At 36.3% G+C, this 22422-nt stretch overlaps 1 protein-coding gene across 5 annotated transcripts in view; it reads left to right on the forward strand.

The window, feature by feature from the left end:
• Positions 1–22422, forward strand: part of Spock3 (SPARC (osteonectin), cwcv and kazal like domains proteoglycan 3) — a 436085-nt gene that overhangs the window by 248966 nt on the left and 164697 nt on the right. For 4 of the 5 annotated variants that reach the window (XM_052162253.1, XM_052162254.1, XM_052162255.1 and 1 more), the window contains one exon: positions 20964–21087. The exons of the other annotated variant lie outside the window; for it this stretch is intronic. In XM_052162253.1, coding sequence (XP_052018213.1) covers positions 20964–21087 — 124 coding nt within the window. The remainder of the gene's footprint in view (positions 1–20963; positions 21088–22422) is intronic. 5 annotated transcript variants of the gene reach the window in all.

A 22422-nucleotide genomic window follows, 5' to 3' on the forward strand; every position in this document is an offset into this window, starting at 1 on the left:
AACATTTATGCCAAGTATGAATAAGAAAAAAAGTGCTTTGTTCTCTTGGACAGTCTCTTGTCCCCTTCACTTGGTGTCATTTCTCAATGCCTGCTCCCTCCTCTCATTGCTGAGTTCACTCTGGTATATGGACAATGATCTGAGGTCTTATTTAGTTTATGGTCAGGATATAAATGAACAATTAAATTGTGTATGTACAAAGAAAAATAAAGGTGTGGTCTTGTGTAAATATTCCACCCTTGAACATGGACAAGGAATTCTTGTTACATAGATTATTTTGTTGTTATTGTGATAAAATATTTGAATTAAAGCAGTTTATTTGGGAAATATTAATTAATTAATTAATTTATCAGTTCATACATGAGGATGCAATTCACAGTTGCCTAAATTCATTCCTCTGGGTTTAACCAAAGACAAAATATCAAGATAGAGAGGATATAATATAGGAGAGATGATTTATGACTGCTCGAAAGCAGAGAAGTGATCAGGCACTTTGAAAGAGAGTCCTTTGAAGTCATGACTACCCTTGCCTTCCTGGTGAGCTTCTCCCTCTATTCTTGCCCACTTACTACTATTATATGGATCCAATCACTTCTCAGCATCAACAGTTAAGTCAATCCTACAACAGATGTATTGGAAAATACTTCATTACCCAAACATATCACAACCTGCATGTTCATAACAAACTCAAGCTGCTAAACTTTCACTGAGGAATACTTGTGTCCTGTTTCCTACTTCCACTTTTATGAGCTTTTTCATTAGTTTATTTTTCTGCAACATATCACTAAGCATGACAGGTCAACACCATCTCGCTAACTTTCTTACGTTTGAAATGTATGATTCTTGGGGATGGAGCTGAAAACTGTTGAGTAATGTATTTTATGTCTTCCAGGTGAATTCACACCATACACACATACACACACACACACACACACACACACACCACAGAAAGAAAGAAAGAAAGAAAGAAAGAAAGAAAGAAAGAAAGAAAGAAAGAAAGAAAGAAAGAAAGAAAGAAAGAAAGAAAGAAAGAAAGAAAGAAGGAAAGAAAGGAAGGAAGGAAGAAAGGAAGGAAGGAAGGAAGGAAGGAAGGAAGGAAGGAAGGAAGGAAGGAAGGAAGGAACAAGAAGGAAGGAAGGAACAAAGGAAGCAAGGAAGGAACAAAGGAAGGAAGGAAGGAACAAAGGAAGGAAGGAAGGAACAAAGGAAGGAAGAAAGAAAGAAAGAGAGAAAGAGAGAGAGAAAGAGAGAGAGAAAGAGAGAGAGAAAGAGAGAGAAGTGGAGAGACAGACAGAGACAGAGTGACAGAGTTGATGAAGAAAAATGGAGAGAGAGAAAAAGACACAAGAAACAGAGATAGAGAAGAATTTAGACAAAGAGGAGCACAAACAGACAGTGATATTTTACCAAAACAAATTAATAGGAATTGTTAGAGTATATGAGACTTTTTGGGTCACAAAAGTGTCACCCTAGAAAAGAAAAAAGTGTGACATATTTGCAATGTTCTTAAAATAATTAAAGTATCACTAAAAATAAATCTACATAAATCACTTTCTCTTATAGTTTGAATAGCAAAATTTTAATTTTCTGAAATAGTTGCTTCATAAGAGAAGCAACTTATCTTAAAAATTCTAAAATGCAAGACCAAAGGGAGCTCTTGATTAATTGAAGCTTCTGAAGCAAATTATGTAAGATGCTTTGTCGAATTCCTTTAGGCTGTGTTTATAATGATTATTAGGCAAGCTAAAACAAATTTGAATTCAGAGCCAAGAATATTATTTTATTCTATTTTAATTAACTAGCTTTTAATTTGAAAACTAATGGCATTCATGAGGAAATATTTATTAAAATGTTCCCAAAGGAGGGTAATATGTGGTATGAAACATTTTTTTCTTAAGTGAATGAATAGTTAGGAAAGTGGCTGTGGCCATTAGTGTTGAGGCAAATGATCCTGTGTGAAATTATTTAACTCTCCCTTTTCCCTTAAAGCCTTCTACTTTATTTTTCTTCATTCATTCACATATTTATTCAATCATATTTCTTGAATGTTTATTTTTTTAGAATTTTGTATACATTGGGGATAAAGTAGTGAGTTGTAGTTAATACGATAGGATAAGATATGCATGGAGGAAAATGTATGTGAATGTGTTGAGAAAAAAAATGTACCTTGGTAAAATACAGAAATAATCAAGGGAATATTTGACAGAGCTTTTGGACCATATATCCTGAAAGATTTTCTTGGCATTTTTCTGATTATTTTTATCATGTTAAATGTTCATGCTACAGAATCTATACTTTCTGTTACACACAACAAGTAAAATCTACTTACCACAGCCGCCATTCAACTTTTCCTCAATTACCACTACTTTGGAACTGTACCATGAACACGGATTGAGTCAGCCTCATACCCTCCATCCTCTGCTTTGAAGTCACCAAAAAATCAATTTGGAAGCAAAATGTACTATTTCATTCTTTGCCCATGAAGATGGTGCTTTATACTCGACATTATTGTATGACAAATGCATATCCTATAGAATTCTGAAATTGGAACTAGGAAGGTAAAACAAGTAACTTTTAAAAATATCTTTAAAATAATAGCTCAAATTAAAAAAATCAAAGTAGAGCTTACATCTACAGACAATTGACTTGAACTTGAAGTGCACTAACTGGAAAGACTCAGGGTAAAGGAAGTGTTATGTAAGGCCAGAGTGCCCTTATAGTGCAGAACAGTGTCGGCTGGTATAGTGCAGCAGTGTCCCACCGTGCCATTGTAGATCATGCATCTTCTTTTTAGATCTGAAGAAGTTGATCAAATTCAGTAGGCAATCAGCAAAGTAATAAAAAATGTGAAACTAAGGAAAACATTTTAATTAATGTGAATTCTAACACAAGCTCCATTCTTGGCATTGCAGTGCTATGAGATAATTGATTTCACACTTTAATAATATCTCTAACAATAGTAAACTACAGAATGGCCCACAAGTGGACCACTGTTCACCCTCTGTATCTGGTGAATATAATCTCACATACTCTAACAATAAATATAACTTAAAATGACAAAATAAGAAAAGTCCTCGGGATAAGAGTTTGTCTTGGATTATCAGGGTCAGTGATAAATTCTACCATACTAGTTCTTATCAGACACTCAGAGGGAGTTTGACACAGATGTAATAGGAAAAAGCTACATTAAATTGAATCAATGAAAAATTTAGTTCTAAACATAGAACTATGCAAAGCTATGATGAGCTAGAGGAAGCAAGAGTCCGATTGTCTCCTGAGAACCCTGAGATTATATCCCTGATCACACTTGGATTTCGGTCATGAAATACTTTCCGTCATTATCCCCAGTAACTGTGGAATAAAACTGACATTATTGCAAATGAAAAGATGTGTGCCCCCCCCACCACCACCACCACAGATAAAAAAAAAATGTGTTCTCAAGAATCCTAAGTTCTATTCTTGAGAAAGCAATCTCAGTAAAGGAAAGTCAAGAATATGATTGGACAAATTGCACAGATGTCAAAATGGTATGGGTACTCCAGAGGATGCTGTGGTTACAGCCAATTTGTGTACAATTCCAGACTGTGATTGCAATGACATCTCTTACTGCCCAGCTGCTTTCTTCTGGTTTGTGGGTGGAGAGGCTCTATTTAGGAGGTTATACATGTGTTTAGTCTGGAAGAAAGTGCCCTCTCCTTTTAGCAGATCCATTATCACTAAGTTCAGACCCAGGATACATGACAGAAGCATGAAGGAGCTAAAGATGACACTCAGGCGTATAAAGGAGTCAACGGAAATTCAGCTAAATATAATTTTGGTTGAATGGGAAGACAATCGCTTGAGTAAAGATTTTATAACATAACTTATGGTATGTACAAATATAAGGTGTAGGCTGCCTTCCTATGCTCCCATAAGAGGATAATTGTGTGCTATTTCTTCTTGGAGTTAGAATATACTCTATGCAAGAAAGATAAAGAGAAAAAGAAAACAGAAGTAGCAATTGGACCTGAGAGATGAACAATTAGTTGTTCAGCTCAGTCCTGGGTATAGTCCTTTTCTTCCTGGCCCTTGTTGTATCACACTCTACACATTGGTCCACATAGGGACATGTTATCTCCATGAATATGATGATGTCCTTGATCTATTATATTTAATTTAAAAAATAAAGTGGTATCTCATAGGTTAGTGAAAAAAATCCAATGAAATATGTCTTGTAGTTTAAAGGGTAATCAACATCCACTGGTGATAAAACACAGATTAAATAGTATGTGAAAGGCTTTCTGATAACATTTTAGCTGTAGTACAAGTGACTAGTATATAGATAATTGAAGAATCTGCATCTAAAAGATCTGCCTCAACATTTCCTGCACTGTATCAGGAATATCTATCTGTATCTTCAGAATATATAATAAATACCATAGAGATAAAAATATTATGGGGAAAACTGTGCTCCTCTGTTTAATTGTATTAATTATTTTCAAGCTTGAAACATGCTGAAGGTTTTATGTTCTTTATCCTTTTTATCAGGGTATACATCAAGTGAAATAAAAATGTGGTAGCTTCTGCACTTTGCATTTATTGAAGTTTCATTTTCAGTGAAGCAGGAAGAAAGGAGAAACAAATAATTATGACTTCTGTGAAGATAGTACATGAAAGAAAACTATGTTTTTCTTCTCTGAACTTCGTCTGGCCTTTAATGGCTATTTTCTTAAATAAAATGCAGCAATTACCCAGTGCCTGCTTCTGCTAACCCTTTCAGGTCTGTTTCTGGAAAAGCAGCTAAAATATGTTCTTCGGTGTGTAAATAGAAAATAATCAAAAGGATTTTTCACAATCAAGATACAGTTTGAAGTGTAAAATATGCTTTGAATGCTCAAATGGTATACTTTCCTTACATATTTTGGAAATACAATACTGATAATCATTTCTTTGAAGTAGAGATTTTTGTTTTGTTGTTTTTATTTTTACCTATTCCATTGCATATCTGTCAATAATGTTTCAAATTCAGATACCTTCTTCTACATATAGAGTCTCCTTTTTTCCTAAATGTCATAGGTTTGTTGTTGTCAGATCTTAGATAATACCTTACTACTGACACTTCAGGATTACTTTAACATCAACTATGAATGAAATTAATTTATGAAGAATCTCTTTGCTTGGGAACATTCACTATTTCAAGAAAACTGAGTTCATAATGCTTGTTTTAATACAAAAATTTTGACAGTAAAAATTTCCCATAGGCTGATATCTGATGTCCATATATGCATCAATCAAAATGAAAATGAGATAATTTTCTTAATTAAATATGCTTTCCCTATTGTGAATCAAGAATATTTATCTTAATATAAATCTTAAGTTTAATTACAAAGGTATGTTCTCTATACAATAGATGCTAGTAATAGATTTTTTTTAAAAATTATTAATTATAGTTTATGTAATGCTTTACATGCATGCATTTGTGTATGTGTGTACATGGTGTGTGTGTGTGTGTGTGTGTGTGTGTGTGTGTGTGTGTACAGTGAATTTAGTCCCCCAGGAGGCCAGAAGGGGCATCAGTTCTAATAGAGTAGGCATTACAAAACTGTAAGCCACTCATGTGGATTGTGGGAACCAAACTCTGATCTTCTATAAGAGAAATATATGCTTTAAATCATTCAGACATCTAACCAGCACTAATGGAAGATTGTTTTAAAGTAAAATTTGAATACAGATTAAACTCATCTTCACATTTTGTAAGGTAGAGCTAATGTTTAATAAATATATCTCATTGTTTGGGTAATTTTGCATAACATTTAAATTTTTGACTAACATCGTTAATGGGAATATTATAAACAGTATATAGTGAAGAAAAATACTTGATTTCAAACTTAAATTTATAAGCATCAAAACCTTTAAGATAACTAACCTGTATATTTGTCTCTCTTCGGTTCGGTTCTTTCATCCTTTTAGGGGTCCAGACATTATACCCCTTCTGGTCCACCCTCTGAATGGACTGTTTTATATCCCACATTTTGCTCCCACCCCTGTCTCCAAGAGGATTCCCCCACCCACACCCTACCAGCCCTTCCTACTTCCTGAGGCCTCAAGTCTCTCAAGGGTTAGGTGCATCTTCTCTGATGGAGCCCAATCCTGAAAGTCTTCTGCTGTATATATGGTGGGATCCTCATATCAGCTGATGTATGCTGTCTGGTTTTGGTTCAATAGCTGAGAGATCCTGGGGATCAGGTTAGTTGAGGCTGCTGGTCTTCCTATAGGGTTACTCTCTTCCTCAGCTTCTTCCAGCTTTTCACTAATTCAACCACAGGGGTTACCAGCTTCTGTCCCTTGGTTGGATATAAGTGTCTGCATCAGACTCTTTCAGCTACTTGTTGGGCAGACATGATAGGCTCCTATTTGTAAGTACAACATAGCATGAGTAATTGTGCCATGTCTTGCAGGCTTCCCATGTGCTGAATCACAATTTGGACCTGTCACTGGACCTCCTTTTCCATAGACCCTTCTCCATTTTTGTTCCTGTAGTTCTTTCAGATACCAGCAATTCTGGGTCAGAGTTTTTGACTATGGGATGGCAACCTCATCCCTCCACTTGATGCCCCGTCTTTCTGTTGGAGGTAGACTCCACAAGTTCCCTTACCCTACAGTTGGGCATTTCATCTAGGGTACCTTTGAGTCTTAGGAGTCAATCACCTCCCAGGTCTCTGGTACAATCTAAAGAATCTCCCCACCACCTACCTTGCAAGATTGCCTGTTTTAACAGGGAGGGGAAGAGGGGAACATGTTCAGGTATTGGGGGTGGAGGAACTGAAATGAAGTCTTGAGTGCCAGCCAAAAGAATTGAAACAGGCAATCTGTTCTTTTATTTCTATTTTCTTTTTTTCATTTTTCATTTTGTTTTAACTTTTTTTTATTGAATATATTCTTCCTTTACATTTCAAATGTTATTCTTTTCCCGGTTTTGCCCCCTTCCCAGAAAACCCACAACCCATCCTCCCTCCCCCAGCTTCCATGAGGATGTCCCTCCACCCAAACCACTCCCACCTACACCCTCAACCCCCTTGATTTCCCAATGCTGGGGCATCATCTATCGATCCTCCATAGGACTAAGTAGCTCTTCCCCCACAGACGCCCAACAAGGCATTATACTGCCACAAATGTGGCTGGAACCATGTGTACCCATTGGTTGATGGCTTAGTCCCTAGGAGCATCATGTTCTTCCCATGAGACTGCAAACCCTTTCAGCTCCCCCAGTCCTCCCTCCAACTCCTCCACTGGGGACCCTGTGCACAGTTCAGTGCCTGACTGCCAGCATCTGCCTCTGCATCTGTAATGCTCTGGCAGGGCCATGCAGGAGACAGCAATATCACGCTCCTTTCAGCAAGCACTGCTTAGCATCCACAATAGTGTTGGGGTTTGGTGACTGTTTATAGGATGAATATCCAGGTAGGACAGTCTCTGCCCCCACACTTTGTCTCCATAATTGCTCCTGTGAGTATTTTGTACCCTTTCTCAGAAAAACCGAATCACCCACACTTTGTTCTTCCTTCTTGAGCTTCATGTGGCCTGTGAATGGTATCTTGTTTATTCTGAGCTTTTGGGCTAATATCTACTTGTCAGTGAGTGCATACCATGTGTGTGCCCTTGTAATTAGGTTACCTCACTCAGGATGACACTTTCTAGTTCCATCAGTTTGCCTAAGAATTTCATGAATTCATTGTAGTACTCCACTGTATACATATTCCACATTTTCTGTATACCTTCCTCTGTTGAAGGACATCTGGATTCTTTCCAGCTTCTGGCTATTGTAAATAAAGCTGCTATGAACATAGTAGAGCATGTGCCCTTATTACATTTTGGAAAATTTGCTGGGTATATGCGCAGAAATGGTATAACTGAGTCCTCAGATAGCACTATATCTAATTTTCTGAGGAAACGCCAAACTAATTCCCAGAGTGGTTGTATCAACTTGCAATCCCACCAGCAGTGGAGAAGTGTTTCTCTTTCTCCACATCCTCACCAGCATCTACTGTCCCCTGAGTTTTTAGTCTTAGTTGATCTGAATAGTATGAGTTGTTTTGATTTGCATTTCCCTGGTAACTAAGGATATTGAACATTTCTTTAGGTGCTTCAGAGCCATTCAAGTTTCCTCAGTTGAAAATTCTTTGTTTAGCTTTGTAACCCTTTTTTAAATAGGGTTATTTGACTCTCTGGAGTCTAACTTCTTGAGTTCTTTGTATATACATTGGATATTATCCCTCTATAAGATCTAGGATTAGTAAAGATCTTTCCCCAATCTGTTGGTTGCCATTTTGGCCTGTTTACAGTACCATTTGCCTTACAGAAGCTTTGAAATTTTTTTTCGAAAAAACAATTTATTTTATTTTATTTTCTATATTCTTTGTTTACATTCCAAATGATTTCCCCTTTCCTGGTTCCCCCCCTCCCCATAAGTTCCATAAGCCCTCTTCCATCTGCCCTTTTCCCAATCAAACTCCACCCCCCCACACACACTTCTTTGCTCTAGTAATACCCTATATTGCTGCATCAAGGCTTTCCAGGACCAGGGCCCTCTCCTTTCTTCTCTTTGGACATCATTTGATATGTGAATTGTGTCTGGGGTTTCAGAGCTTCTCGGCTAATATCCACTTATCAGTAACTGCATTCCATGTGTGTTCTTTTGTGATTGGGTTACCTACCTCACTTAGGATGATATTTTCCAGATCAAACCATTTGCCTAAGAATTTCATGAATTCATTGTTTTTTAATTGCTGAGTAGTATTCCATTGTGCAAATATACCACATGTTCTGTATCCATTCCTCCACTGAGGGATATCTGGGTTCTTTCCAGCTTCTGGCTATTATAAACAAGGTTGCTATGAACATAGTGGAGCATGTGTCCTTTTTGCATGCCAGGAAATTTCCAGGGTATATGCCCAGGAGTGGTATAACAGGGTCTTCCAGAAGTGTCATGCCCAGATTTCTGAGGAACCCCCAGACTGATTTCCAGCAATACCATAAAAATCAGGGACTAAACAAGGCTGCCGCCTCTCTCCATATCTTTTCAATATAGTACTTGAAGTTCTAGCTAGAGCAATTAGACAACTCAAAAAGGTCAAAGGGATACAAATTGGAAAGGAATAAATCAAACTATCACTATTTGCAGATGATATGATAGTATACTTAAGTGACCCAAAGAGCTCCACCAGAGAACTCCTACAGCTGATAAACAACTTCAGCAAACTGGCTGGATATAAAATCAACTCAAGCAAATCAGTAGCCTTTATATACTCAAAGGATAAGCAGGATAAGATAGAAATTATGGAAATGACATCCTTCACAATAGCCACAAACAGTATAAAGTATCTTGGGGTGACTCTAACCAAACAAATAAAAAATCTGTATGAGAAGAACTTCAGGTCTCTGAAGAAGGAAATCGAAGAAGACCTCAGAAAATGGAAAAATCTTCCATGGTCATGGATTGGCAGGGTTAATATAGTAAAAATGGCCATCTTGCCAATAGCAATATACAGATTTAATGCAATCCCCATCAAAATCCCAACTCAGTTCTTCATAGAGTTAGAAAGAACAATTCTCAAATTCATCTGGAATAGCAAAAATCCCAGGATAGCTAAAACTGTTCTCAACAGTAAAAAACCTTCTGGGGAAATCAGGATCCAAGACCTCAAGCAGTACTACAAGCAATAGTGTTAAAAACTGCATGGTATTGGTACAGTGACAGGCAGGTAGATCAATGGAATAGAATTGAAGACCCAGAAATGAACCCACATACCTATAGTCACTTGATCTTCCACAAAGGAGCTAAAACCATCCAGTGGAAAAAAGATAGCCTTTTCAACAAATGGTGCCGGTTTAACTGGAGGTCAGCATTCAGAAGAATGCAAATCTATCCATTCTTATCTCTTTGTACTAAGCTCAACTCCAAGTTGATCAAGGACCTCCACATAAAACTAGACATACTGAAACTAAGAGAAAAGAATCTGGGAAAGAGCATCGAGTACATGGGCACAGGGGGAAAGTTCCTGAACAGAGCAACAGTAGCTTATGCTTTAAGATCAAGAATTGACAAATGGGACCTCATAAAATTACAAAGTTTCTGTAAGGCAAAGAACACTGTTATAAGAGCAAAAAGGCAACCAACAAATTGGGAAAAGATCTTCACCAACCATACATCTGACAGAGGGCTAATATCCACTATATACAAAGAACTCAAGAAGTTAGACCCCAGAGAGCCAAATGTCCCTATGAAAAATGGGGTAGAGAGCTAAACAAAGAATTTTCACCTGAAGAATTTCGAATGGCTGAGAAGCATCTTAAGACATGTTCAACATCATTAGTCATTAGGGAAATGCAAATTAAAACAACCCTGAGATTTCACCTCACACCAATCAGAATGGTTAAGATTAAAAACTCAGGAGGGAGTAAGTGTGGCAAGGATGTGGAGAAAGAGAAACACTCCTCCACTGCTGGCGGGATTGGAAGCTTTGCAGTTTTATTAAGTACCATTTGTTGATTCTTGTTCTTAGAGCATAAGCCTGTTCTGTTCAGCAAGTTTTCCCCTGTGCCCATATGTTCAAGGCTCTTCCATACTTTCTCCAGTATAAGCTTCAGTGTATCTGGTTTGATTCACTTGGACTTGAGCTTTGTATAAGGAAATAAGGATGGGTCAATTTACATTTTTCTGCATGCTGACCTCCAGTTGATCCAGCACCATTTGTTAAAAATGCTGTCTTTTTTGCACTGGGTATTTTTAGTTCCTTTGTCTAATATCAAGTGACCATAGGTGTCTGGGTCCATTTCTGGGTCATCAATTCTATTGCATGAATGTTTCTGCCTGTCTCTCTGCCAAAACTATACAGTTTTTATGACTACTGCTCTGTAGTAGAGCTTGAGGTCAGGGATGGTGATTCCCCCAGAACTTCTTTTGTTGTTGAAAATACTTTTCTTTATTCTGGGTTTTTTGTTATTCCAAATGAATTTGCAGATTGTTTTTTCTAGCTCTAAGAAGAATTGATTTGGAATTTTGATGGGGATGGCATTGAATCTGTAGATTGCTTTCAGCAAGATGACCATTTTTACTATATCAATCCTTGCAATCCATGAGCATGGAAGATCTTTCCATCTTCTGATATCTTCTTTGATTTATTTCTTCAGAGACTTGAAGTTCTTGTCATACAGATCTTTCACTTGTCTGATTAGAGTCACACCAAGGTATGTAATATTATTTGTGACTATTGTGGAGGGAGCCATTTCCCTAATTTTTCTCTCAGGTTGTTTATCCTTTGAGTAGAGGAAGGTTACTGAATTGTTTGTGTTAATTTTATAACCAGCTACTTTGCTGAAGTAGTTTATCAGCTTTAGAATTTCTTGGGTGGAAATTTTTGGGTCACTTAAGTATATGATCGTATCATCTGCAAATTGTGATATTTTGACTTCTTCCTTTCCAATTTGTATCCTTTTGATCTCCTTTTGTTGTCTAATTGCTCTAGCTAGAACTTCAAGTACTATATTTAATAGATAGGGAGAGAATGGACAGCCTTGTCTGGTCCCCAATTTTAGTGGGATTGCTTCCAGTTTATCTCCATTTAGTTTGATGTTGGCTACTGGTTTCCTGTATATTGCTTTTACTATGTTTATGTATGGGCATGAATTCCTGATCTTTCCAAATGCTTTTAACATGAAGGGATGCTGAATTTTTTCAAATGCTTTTTCAGTATCTGATGAAATTATCAGATGGCTTTTTTTCTTTGAGTTTGTTTATGTAGTAGATTACATTGATGGATTTCTGTATATTGGACCATGCTTGCATTCCTGGGATGAAGCCTACTTGATTGTGATGTACATCATTTTGATGTATCTTAGATTCGGTTGGTAAGAATTTCATTGAACATTTTTGCATCAATGTTCATAAGAGAAATTGTTCTTAAGTTCTCTCTTCTTGTTTGGTCTTTGGTTTAGATATAAGCATAATCATGGTTTCATAGAATAAATTGGGTAGTGTTTCTTTTCTTTTCTTTTTCTTTTTTTTTGTCCTGAGTAGTTTATTTTTGGCATATTTAAGTACAGCACAATTTAGTGGAAATATTCCCTAGTATTAAGTAACTCAATCTCATGTACACAATAAAGCATGACTCCTCCTTTAGAGCTGTGCACCATGGTGTGAAGTTTTTAGCAACTTAACACCTTGGCAGTGGTTCATATTCTTTTGTGCCCCTTTTTAAAAAAATTTTTTAAATTAGTATATTCTTTATTATTATTTTTTATTCGATATACTTTTTATTTACATTTCAAATGATTCCCCCTTTTCTGGCTCCCCAGTCCCTGAAAGTCCCATAAGCCCTCTTCCCTCCCCCCTTTTCTCCTATCCACCCCTTCCTGTTCTGTTTTTGCCCTATACTGCTACACTGAGTCTTTCCAAAACCAGGGGCCACTCCTCCATTCTTCTTGTACATCATTTGATGTGTGGATTATGTTTTGGGTATTCCAATTTTCTAGGCTAATATCCACTTATTAGTGAGTGCATACCATGATTGATCTTTTGAGACTGGGTTACCTCACTTAGTATGATGTTCTCCAGCTCCATCCATTTGTCTAAGAATTTCATGAATTCATTGTTTCTAATGGCTGAATAGTACTCCATTGTGTATGCATACCACATTTTTTAGCATCCAATGGGTAGCGTTTCTTATGTTTCTATTTTGTGGATAGTTTGAAGATAATTGATATTAGGACTTTTTTGAAGATTTTTGTTGTTGTTGTTCTTAAAGGTGGAATTATGTTTGTATGGCTATCTTTTTTTTATTTTTTTGATTTGTTAAAACATTACCTTTATGCTTTTTCTAGGGTATAGTTTTCTTCCTTCTGCTTATATTTTCCACCAATTATCCTTTGTAGAACTGGGGTTATAGAAAATTATTGTGTAAATTTGGTTTTGTCGTAGAATATCTTGTTTTCTCTTTATATGGTAATTGAGAGTTATGCTGTATATAGTAGTCTAGGCTGACATTTGTGTTTTCTTAGGGTCTGTATGACATCTGCCAAAGATCTTTCAGCTTTCATTGTCTCTGGAGAGCAGTGTGGTGTAATTCGGATAGGTCTGTCCTTACATGTTACCTGACCTTTTTCTCTTACTGCTTTCAATATTTTTTCTTTGTTTAGTGCATTTGGTGTTTTGATTATTATGTAACAGAAAGAATATCAGTTCTAGTCCAGTCTGTTTGAAGTTCTACAGCCTTCTTGTATGTTCATGGGTATCTCTTTCTTTAGCTCAGGGAAGTTTTCTTCTATAATTTTGTTGAAGATATTTACTGGCTCATTAAGTTGTAAATCTTTGCTCTTTTCTATACCTATAATCCTTAGGTTTGGTCTTCACATTGTGTCCTGGATTTCCTGGATGTTTTGGGTTACAAGATTTTTGCATTTTGCATTTTCATTGACTGTTGTGTCCATCTCTTCTATGATACCTTCTACACCTTAGATTCTCTCTTCTATCTCTTGTATTCTGTTGTAGATACTTACATCTGTAATTCCTAACCTCTTTCCCAGGTTTTCCTCCATTTGTGTTTTCATTATTGTTTCTGCTTCCACAATTAGGTCTTGAATCACTTGGTACAATTCCTTTACCTGTTTTCCTGTGTTTTCCTATATTTCTATCATTTAGTAATTGATATTCTCTTTAAAGTACTCTATTATCTTCATGAAATAGGATTTTAGGTCAGCTTCCTGATTTTCAGGTCTGTTGTGTTCAATGCTTGCTGTGGTGGGAGAACTGGGTTCTGATGATGCTCACATATATTGGCTTCTGCTGCTTATGGCCTTGCACTTGCTTTGTGCCATCTGGATATCTCTGGTGTTTGTTGGCCTGGGTGATTGTCTGGAATCTGCCTCTTTTGACCCTGAGTTGCTTCAGTTCTCCTAGGAGGCCTGTAGCTCTGCCTGTAGCAGACCACCTGTGGGGGCTTCAAACAGGGGGCCCTTCACAAGGGCAGAGAGGATTCTGATCTGTTGCCTTGACTGCAGTATATTTCCTGCGAGGCCTTCAGACTGTTGGCAACTGCTCTGAGTGTAGTGGGTTTTCTAGGATGGATCAGGAGATGGTGTCTTCAGTGGAGCAGACCAGCAGAGTCTGCCAAAGCAGAAAGGACTAGGCATCAGAAGGGGCAGAATGGGTGGAAGGGGCAGAAGGCCAATCTCTTATTCCTATTCTTTGTGCATAATACATAGACAGAATAAAATAATACATGATAATATATGTATATGTATATATATATATATATATATATATATATATATATATGAGAGAAAGAGAGAGAGAGACAGTGACAGAGACACAGAGAGTGTCAGAGAGAGACTGTCTTAAAATTGTGGAAATGTAATTTTTGTAATTACATTTTGCATCATAATAATTATTTTCATTAAAACAAAAATATCATTCTTTACTAAATATTCAATAGCCTAGAATTCTGTTTGTGGTGATGAATTAGTTAAATATTTGCCATACATATGATCATATATTTCTAATATTTCCATATATGATCTCAAAATATATGTGTGTCCAGTCACAATCCAAAAATGACCTTCATAGATTTAGTCAACTTGTTGCAACCTACATATATATAGGAAAGCAGAATCTCAAGTAGGGAAATGCTGACCTCAGATTAACTTGTGTGTTTTTCTGTGAAGTATTTTGAGTATTAAGTGATATAGGTAACCCAATCACAAAAGAACACAAAAGATACAATTCAAAGACCACATAAAGCTCAACAAGATAGAAGACCAAATTGTAAATGCTTCAATCCTTCTTAGAAGAGAGGAAATACTGAGACAAAATGTGAGCAGAGACTGAAGGAAAGGCCATCCAGAGACGGCCCCACCTGAGGATTCATCTCATAAACAGTCATCAAATGCAGATACTGTTGTGGATGGCAAGAAGTGCTTGCTGACAGGAACCTGTCTCCCAAGAGTCCCTGCCAGAGCCTGACAAATACAGAGGTGGATGCTCTCAGCCCGCCATTGGACTGAGCACAAGGTCCCCCATGGAGAAGCTAGAGAAAGGACCCAAGGAGCTGAAGTGGTTCACAACCCCATAGGAAGACCAACAATATCAATCAACTAGATGCCCCGAAGTGCCCAGGGACTAAACCACCAACCAAGGAGTACACATGAAGGGAACTATGGCTCCAGTTACATATATAGCTGAGGATGGCCTTGTTGGGCATTAAGGGCCAAAGAGGCCCTTGGTCCTGTGAAGGAACATTCAGTATAGTAGAATGTGTGGGAGGTAGAAATGGGTGGATTGTTGGGGGCACACCCTCATAGAAGAATGGGAGGGGAGGGGATAGGAGGTTTATGGGGGAACCAGGAAAGGGGATAACATTTGAAATATAAATCAAGACAATGTCCAATTTAAGAAAAAATGTAATGCATGCAGGACAAGACCACTGTGGGAGGTGCCCTCCCTGGGCAGATGAGAACAGGCTACATCAAAAAGAAAACTGAAGAAGCTAGAGTAGAAAGCCAGTAAAGACCTTTATTTTTTTACTTTTTCTTGAAGAATAAATTCTAACACACACACACACATTCACATACACATACCTATTTATATATGTACATATATATTTCACTTACTTATTATATGTCTGTTGTCTCATAGCAACTTTATTAGTAATTTTTTTAGAAAGTAACTATTTGGTTAAAATTGGTGTTTATACCAGTATTCAAATTATTGACACAAAATACAGAAATCATGTAATTGGTAGCTTCTGTTGTTGTAAAAGGTTTCTTATAAGGTTAACCAACTTTTCCCTAATTTTGACATAGCCTGTTTCTTATTACATGGTACCCTGTAATGGTATCTGTCCTCTTCCTAGATCCTTGACATAAAGTAATGAAGGGAGCCATGATCTCTAAAGACATGGCAGTCAAAAAGGGCAATGGCTCTTAGCAAGCCTGTCTGCTGAAACAATGTCTTTTCATTTGGGTAGGTTACAAATATAGACTTTCTAATGAAAATAAAATGTCTGATCTATGTATTGAGTGGAAAGCAATACATCAAGTTGCTCACGCTTTAGAATTCACTTTATTTATAATAAAGTACCCAATTTAATACTGATTTACCAGATTATGTTACTGTCCCTTGTTCACTGGGCTAAAAGTAAAAATAGTGTTGCTACTAAGAAAAAGCTTCATATGTCTCTGTGAATAATCAACTACAAATGCTTATTTTTTTAATGTTGGCATCTTATATAAACTGGGCATTTGTATTTGTCTATCTTCAGAACCGAGAATTCCGAAGCACTGAAGTCTGATTCAAGAATTTTAGTATTAGAACATATATATTTTCATTTGGTCTAATTTGAATTATATTCTTTTATAATGGTTTCACAGTGGATTTTTTTGACACTGTTACAAATTGTTAATCTGTTTCTTTGAATCTCCCACTCTTTCTTTCTCCTCTCTCTCTCTCTCAACAAAACCATTACTCTTTAATGTGAACATATTTTTTAAATTTTTATTGTATATTTTATTTATTTACATTTCAAATGTTAACCCCTTTTCCATATTTTATCTGTCCATTTTTATTAGCTATCATTCCATGTCTTTCACTGGCCACATTCAGATGACTTATATTTCTAATTAGAGCACTTCTAGCAATTTCTAGACTGATTTAATGTCATCCTAGCCCCTTAAATCTATATTCATTTTACTTGGAAACACTATCAGATTAAAAAATCATGCTGCATGGGGAGCATGTACTTTGTGTGTCTAATTTTTTCATGAGTATTATTAAGTAAGTGATCAGATTCTATAAGTGAACAAACTAAGACTCAGGAAAGTTTCTGGATCTGACCTCAAATGACTAATGATGTGTTCATATAGGAAGCAAATCAATTTAAAATGAGATTTCTTTTTCAGTGTTAATCATCATGGAAACATCCTCTCTATGAAATTTATGTAAATCTTAAAATATTGATTATTTGGTTCAAAGAACAAAGCACAGCATGCTTAGCTAAACAGAAAGCTAAATAGACTATGATTGAGTGTACAGAAGCAGCAATGAGGACAGCCATGGTTAGTAGAAAAAGAAGATAATTGAACTCTTATAGGAGACTCTTCCTGGTGACTTGTACTAAGCAGTGGAGAATAAAAAGACTGAAGTGTACATGAAAATTGAAGCTCTTTCACCTAACAAGTTTCTATCTCTACCGGGTATGAAGCTGCATGTAAGAGGACTTCTTGTACTGAAATTCACCCTTCTATTTTGACTTTGCAGCAATTAGACACGGGCATTGGCAAAGAACACCCTTAATATTTTCTGTGATGAGAGTTATAAAAGAAAATTGTTTCAGAAAAAGAATTGTGACTATATTAACACTGAACACTTTATTTCCCTGGGTACATAGGCACATCTCTGCTCTTCAGGGAAAGAGGTGTGCTTATGCAGAGACCTCGATTAGAAAGCAAATCATGTTTTAATCTCAAAATTCAAAAGCTTGGTTTGAAAGTACTTTCTTTCATTGTCAACATCTCAGAGTTTCTGTTGGAAAAATACTTTTACATATTTTTCAGAGTTATACCCATCCTGAGGGTTGTATTTCCCCAAGAGAGTAAGTTCCAGTGCCCTCTCTGATAAGAACACCATAAAATCTGAGGAGCAGTAAGGCAGTTCACTGATTTGTGCTTTCCACAGGTCTGAAGACCAGAGTTTGAGCCCAGAAAGCACATTGTAAAAAAGAAAATTGACTTCTAGTAATTCTTCCTTAAGTTCTATATGTAGGGATGTGATCCTGGGTCATAAACAAAAGCACCCACATGCACACACAATTAGTAAATACTATTTTAAAATAATAACAACTTTACATTTACTTTCTGACATTAAAGGTCTTGCTGTAGCTTGAGTATTGCGTCTAATAGGTCTCGCAATGATTTCTCCAAATTGAATACTTCGCCTGTCATTGGCTATAGCTATTGTTGCCAGGAAACCATCCTGACTGCTGGAGCAGCTTACTGTTGTCAATCATGTCAACTTGCCCTTGTTGGCCTTTCCAGCGACTCACATGACTTTACTTCTTACTCAAAATCGTAATGTTCTTCTTAAACTAGCACCTTTCAGTATAAATAAAAACCAACAACAAAAGATAAACTCCACTCATACATAATTGCATTTATGTTTTTGTTTACTTAAAATACTAATGTTAAGGCCTAGAAATTGTGAGTTATTACAACATCCACTCAATTCATTTTCCTATGAACTCAATATCTCCATGGAAAACATTGTGAATAACATTCATATTGGTAATCATTTCTGATTTTGTTTTATTTTTTTTGTTGTTTTATTTATTTTTTGTTTTATTTTTTTCGAGACAGGGTTTCTCTGTGTAGCCTTGGATGTCCTGGAACTTACTCTGTATACCAGGCTCGCCTCGAACTCAGAAATCTGCCTGCCTCTCCCTCCCAGAGTGCTGGGATTACAGGTATGCGCCACCACCACCCGGCTCATTTCTGATTCTGATCAAATGCATAATTACTAGGTTTCAGAAGTACATGGAAGAATTCTGAGAAGATTGGGGAATGGTGCACTGAGCTAAGAGCTAAGACTATTGTATAAGTTTAAGAAAATATTTTTTGAATGCCAGAACTTACATAAATCAAGATGTGTTTTCATGCACCTGCACTTCCATTGTTTGATGCTAGAGACAGGCAGGTCTCTGTGGCTTGGTTTGCAGGAACTCTAAAACCATAATGCTAAGATACAGGTACAGGAAGAAATTCTGTCTCAAAGACTATAACATGAAACATTTGAGAAAACCATCTTAATGCTAACTTCTAACTTCCAGGTGAACCCATACATATGCACAGAAACACACAGAGACATACATCATCATAGGTAAGCTTACAAACACACACAGACATATATATTCACAGATGAATACACACACACACATATAGACATGCACCTTCACAGGTGAGCACACATACAGATGTATCTTCAAAGGTGAGTAAACAAATAAGTGCACACACACACACACATACACACACACACACACACACACACAGAAGCATGCATCTTCAGAGGTGAGCACTCATGCACATACAAAGAGAGATAAGTACTTTCATAGGTGAACACATACACACATATACTCACCTTCACACATGCATACACATAACATATATACATATATACATACACACACATATACATACAGAGAGACTCAGAGAGATATTCAGAGAAGGAAAAATTATATTTCATGATGTTCAGTGCTATCACATAGAGTTGAAAAAATGGAGCATTTCATAATGCTGAAAACATAGGACTCAGGGTCTCTAATATGTTCTCCAGGTAAACTGTACTTGATGTCCATAATATCTAAGCCTTAGATTTCATCATTGATAAGGATTAGAAAAGTGTACTAGGGTTTCCAGACGTTATTTTAGTTCATATCAAGATTTTGATCCCATTATTTTGTCAGAATTAATGCAGTTTCTTGTACGTTCTGCAACAAAGTAAGCTTATAGTGTGGTCATGAAGTATAATTTATTTATCAGAAATGAAGATAGCATACTTTAATTTATTGTAGACTATGACAATCTGTATGAGAGATTTGTGGGGAGGAAGCAGAACTAAAAAAACAAGGAAATGAAAAGGGTACAGAAATAGAAGATATAGGCAGATGATAGATGATAGATACATAGATAGATGACAGATATATGATAGGTAGATAACAGATAGATAGATAGATGGATAGATAGATAGATAGATAGATAGAGAGAGAGAGAGAGATGGAGATAGATAGATAGATAGATAGGCAGGCAAACAGACAGACAGACAAATAATACAATAGATACAGACATATACAGATGATAGGTGATAGATGATAGATAAATCGACAGATGATACATGATAGATGATAAATAGCTTTGAATGACTAAATTTCAGATACAAAAGTTAAATCTCTTCTCCTCTGATAGAACTAGTTAGCTTGGTACCACACTTTGCAAATTTGAGTTTCACAGAATAAAACATTTAGAGAATAAATTAATTAAAATACATAAGATTTTGGAAAGGAAAATAATCTTCTAAGCATTTTTGCTTTGTCATGCAGACATTGCATTATTCACTGTGCAGGAAATTGCAATGAACAAATATTGACTTACTTTGAATTTTAAGTGTCTTTGTATAGATTCTCAATCACCCTTTCTCTTATTTCTTTGTCCTGCTCTGTTTCTGTGTAAACTCTTTCCTCAAATAGGCAGAGGAATTGAGCAGAGTAACCAACAAGAGGAAAGAATCAGTGTGATGATTTTTAAAAAGAGAATGGATTTTCCCAAGTTGTTTTAGAACAAAGCCTAATGAGTCCACTTTGAGACACTTCCTAGCAATCAAAGCAGGGTTGTTGTCAATAAACCTAGTAATTTGGCTCTTTAAACACTGGTAGATGCTGTAAATTTCTGGTACTTTATAGCTATTTCTTCTAAAAGTGAACTCTCCCCTTTTTAGCTAACCATTAAATCATGTGTTTCTTTTCTCCACTCCTAAGAGAATACAAGGGCAAGCTTAAAGAAGGTTCCATAAATTGGAATGTTGTACTTCTTGCAAGTGTTTCATCTGGGAAATAAAATAAAACTTATTTCATGCTTATAAATTAAAGAATCCCGATAAAACAAGTATAGCTGTATTCTCTGTGACTATGAGTAGCACAAAACTTCCAAAGAGTACTGTGCTGATTTATTTGAAGAACTCTGGAGGTCTGAGAAAAACAAAAGATCAAGATGAACAAGCAGTGTGCACAGATTAATGAAATCTAGATGGGGTTGTAACTCAATGTCATCAAGCATTTTATGACAGGTCTGAAAAAAACAGTTTCATACAAACATAATTTTAAAAATCAAATGCACAAAGTATGATTATTTTCTTTCTTTCTTTTTCTTTTTGTCTCTTTTGCTAACAGTCTGAAAGAAGCAGGAGGAAGCCATAAACAATGGAGAGGCCTCCCTCCATCCACCTGTAAGCCATGCCCTATAGCCTATGCCAGCCCGGTCTGTGGTTCTGACGGTCATTCCTATGCTTCACAGGTGAGGACAGCTCTACTTATTCAGCATGAAATAAATAAGGCCTCTTGACCCATGGTGTGTTTTGAAATATGATGTGACCGCGGAGGCTCATGTGATCCTTACCTGTTGTTACTGCTCTGGAAGGTTCTGGAATCTTAGGAGATAAAGCCACCTCAAGGAATTGGGTGTGTGATTGGAGATTTTATAGCCTGGCCCTTCCTGTCTACCCTTCCTCCCTGAGATCAGATAACCTACTGTCTCAATGTGTTGACATATCCCTCCCGACTCCCCTCCCCCCTCCCCATGCTTTATTGGCCAACTTCTTTTCATGAATTCCCCAAAGCAAATCTACCTTGCAGTTATATCAGATGTTTGGACACAATTGCACAAAAGTAATTGATACAGTAAGAAACTGAGTTAATCAGCCCTCTGTCTATGTGTTTATTTTGTAATTTATTTACTTTAAAGTGATAATAATAACCTCACTGGTTAGGAATGTAATTTGAATGGCACTTATTTCTCCTATATGAAAATTTTAGAAACATGAACTACTAGTGTTATGATTAGAATGAGCCTTTATATCTGAAAACCAATGTTTCATTCCTTTCTGTGGATAAAATTAGACAAAGCATAAGTAATAATTATTGCTATTACATCAATAATAGCTATAGTTTGTCAGAACTTTTAAATTTATAAAAAAACTCATACCTTATCCCCTATGTCATTTATTTAAGTTTCCAATAACTCTTTGGAAGCACTGAGGTTCTGGAAGGAACAGCCATAAGCCAATTTTATACTTTTGATTATCATTAATACATTTGGTACTATCATTTTTTCAATGCCCCTGGTTTCCTTCTACATTATTCTGATTTCCTAGTCACTATGTTAGAAGATTAAAAGATTCAGTAGTGTTGAAGAACTTAGCTTACATGGGAAGTTGAGGTGATTTGGCTGATTATGGGGCAAGGTAATTACAACCTCATAGTTCCTTCCACATAGTTTATTCATGAATTAATTGTTTTACAAATGTGTATTCCATTAAATTTGACAGCATATCACACAGTGACTCCATGGTGAATTCAGTAATGCACCATTGAAGGATTATTTGTATTTTTGGTTTGACTTTAGTAAATTGTATATATGAGGTCTTTCAGAGAGACTCAGCTCAGCTCATTCTTGTTTTGTTTGTTTCATTTTGTTTTTATAACTGTGCAGTTAATTCTTTACTTTCAGAATATTTTGGCATAGACTATATATTATAAAACCCACTGCATTTGGAAATATTTCACCAAAATGTCCTCATGTATTCCACAATTATAAATCCCATTACAAAAACTAGACTAAAAAAATAAATGA

Source organism: Apodemus sylvaticus, chromosome 18, assembly GCF_947179515.1.
Source record: "Apodemus sylvaticus chromosome 18, mApoSyl1.1, whole genome shotgun sequence".
Lineage (NCBI taxonomy): Eukaryota > Metazoa > Chordata > Mammalia > Rodentia > Muridae > Apodemus > Apodemus sylvaticus.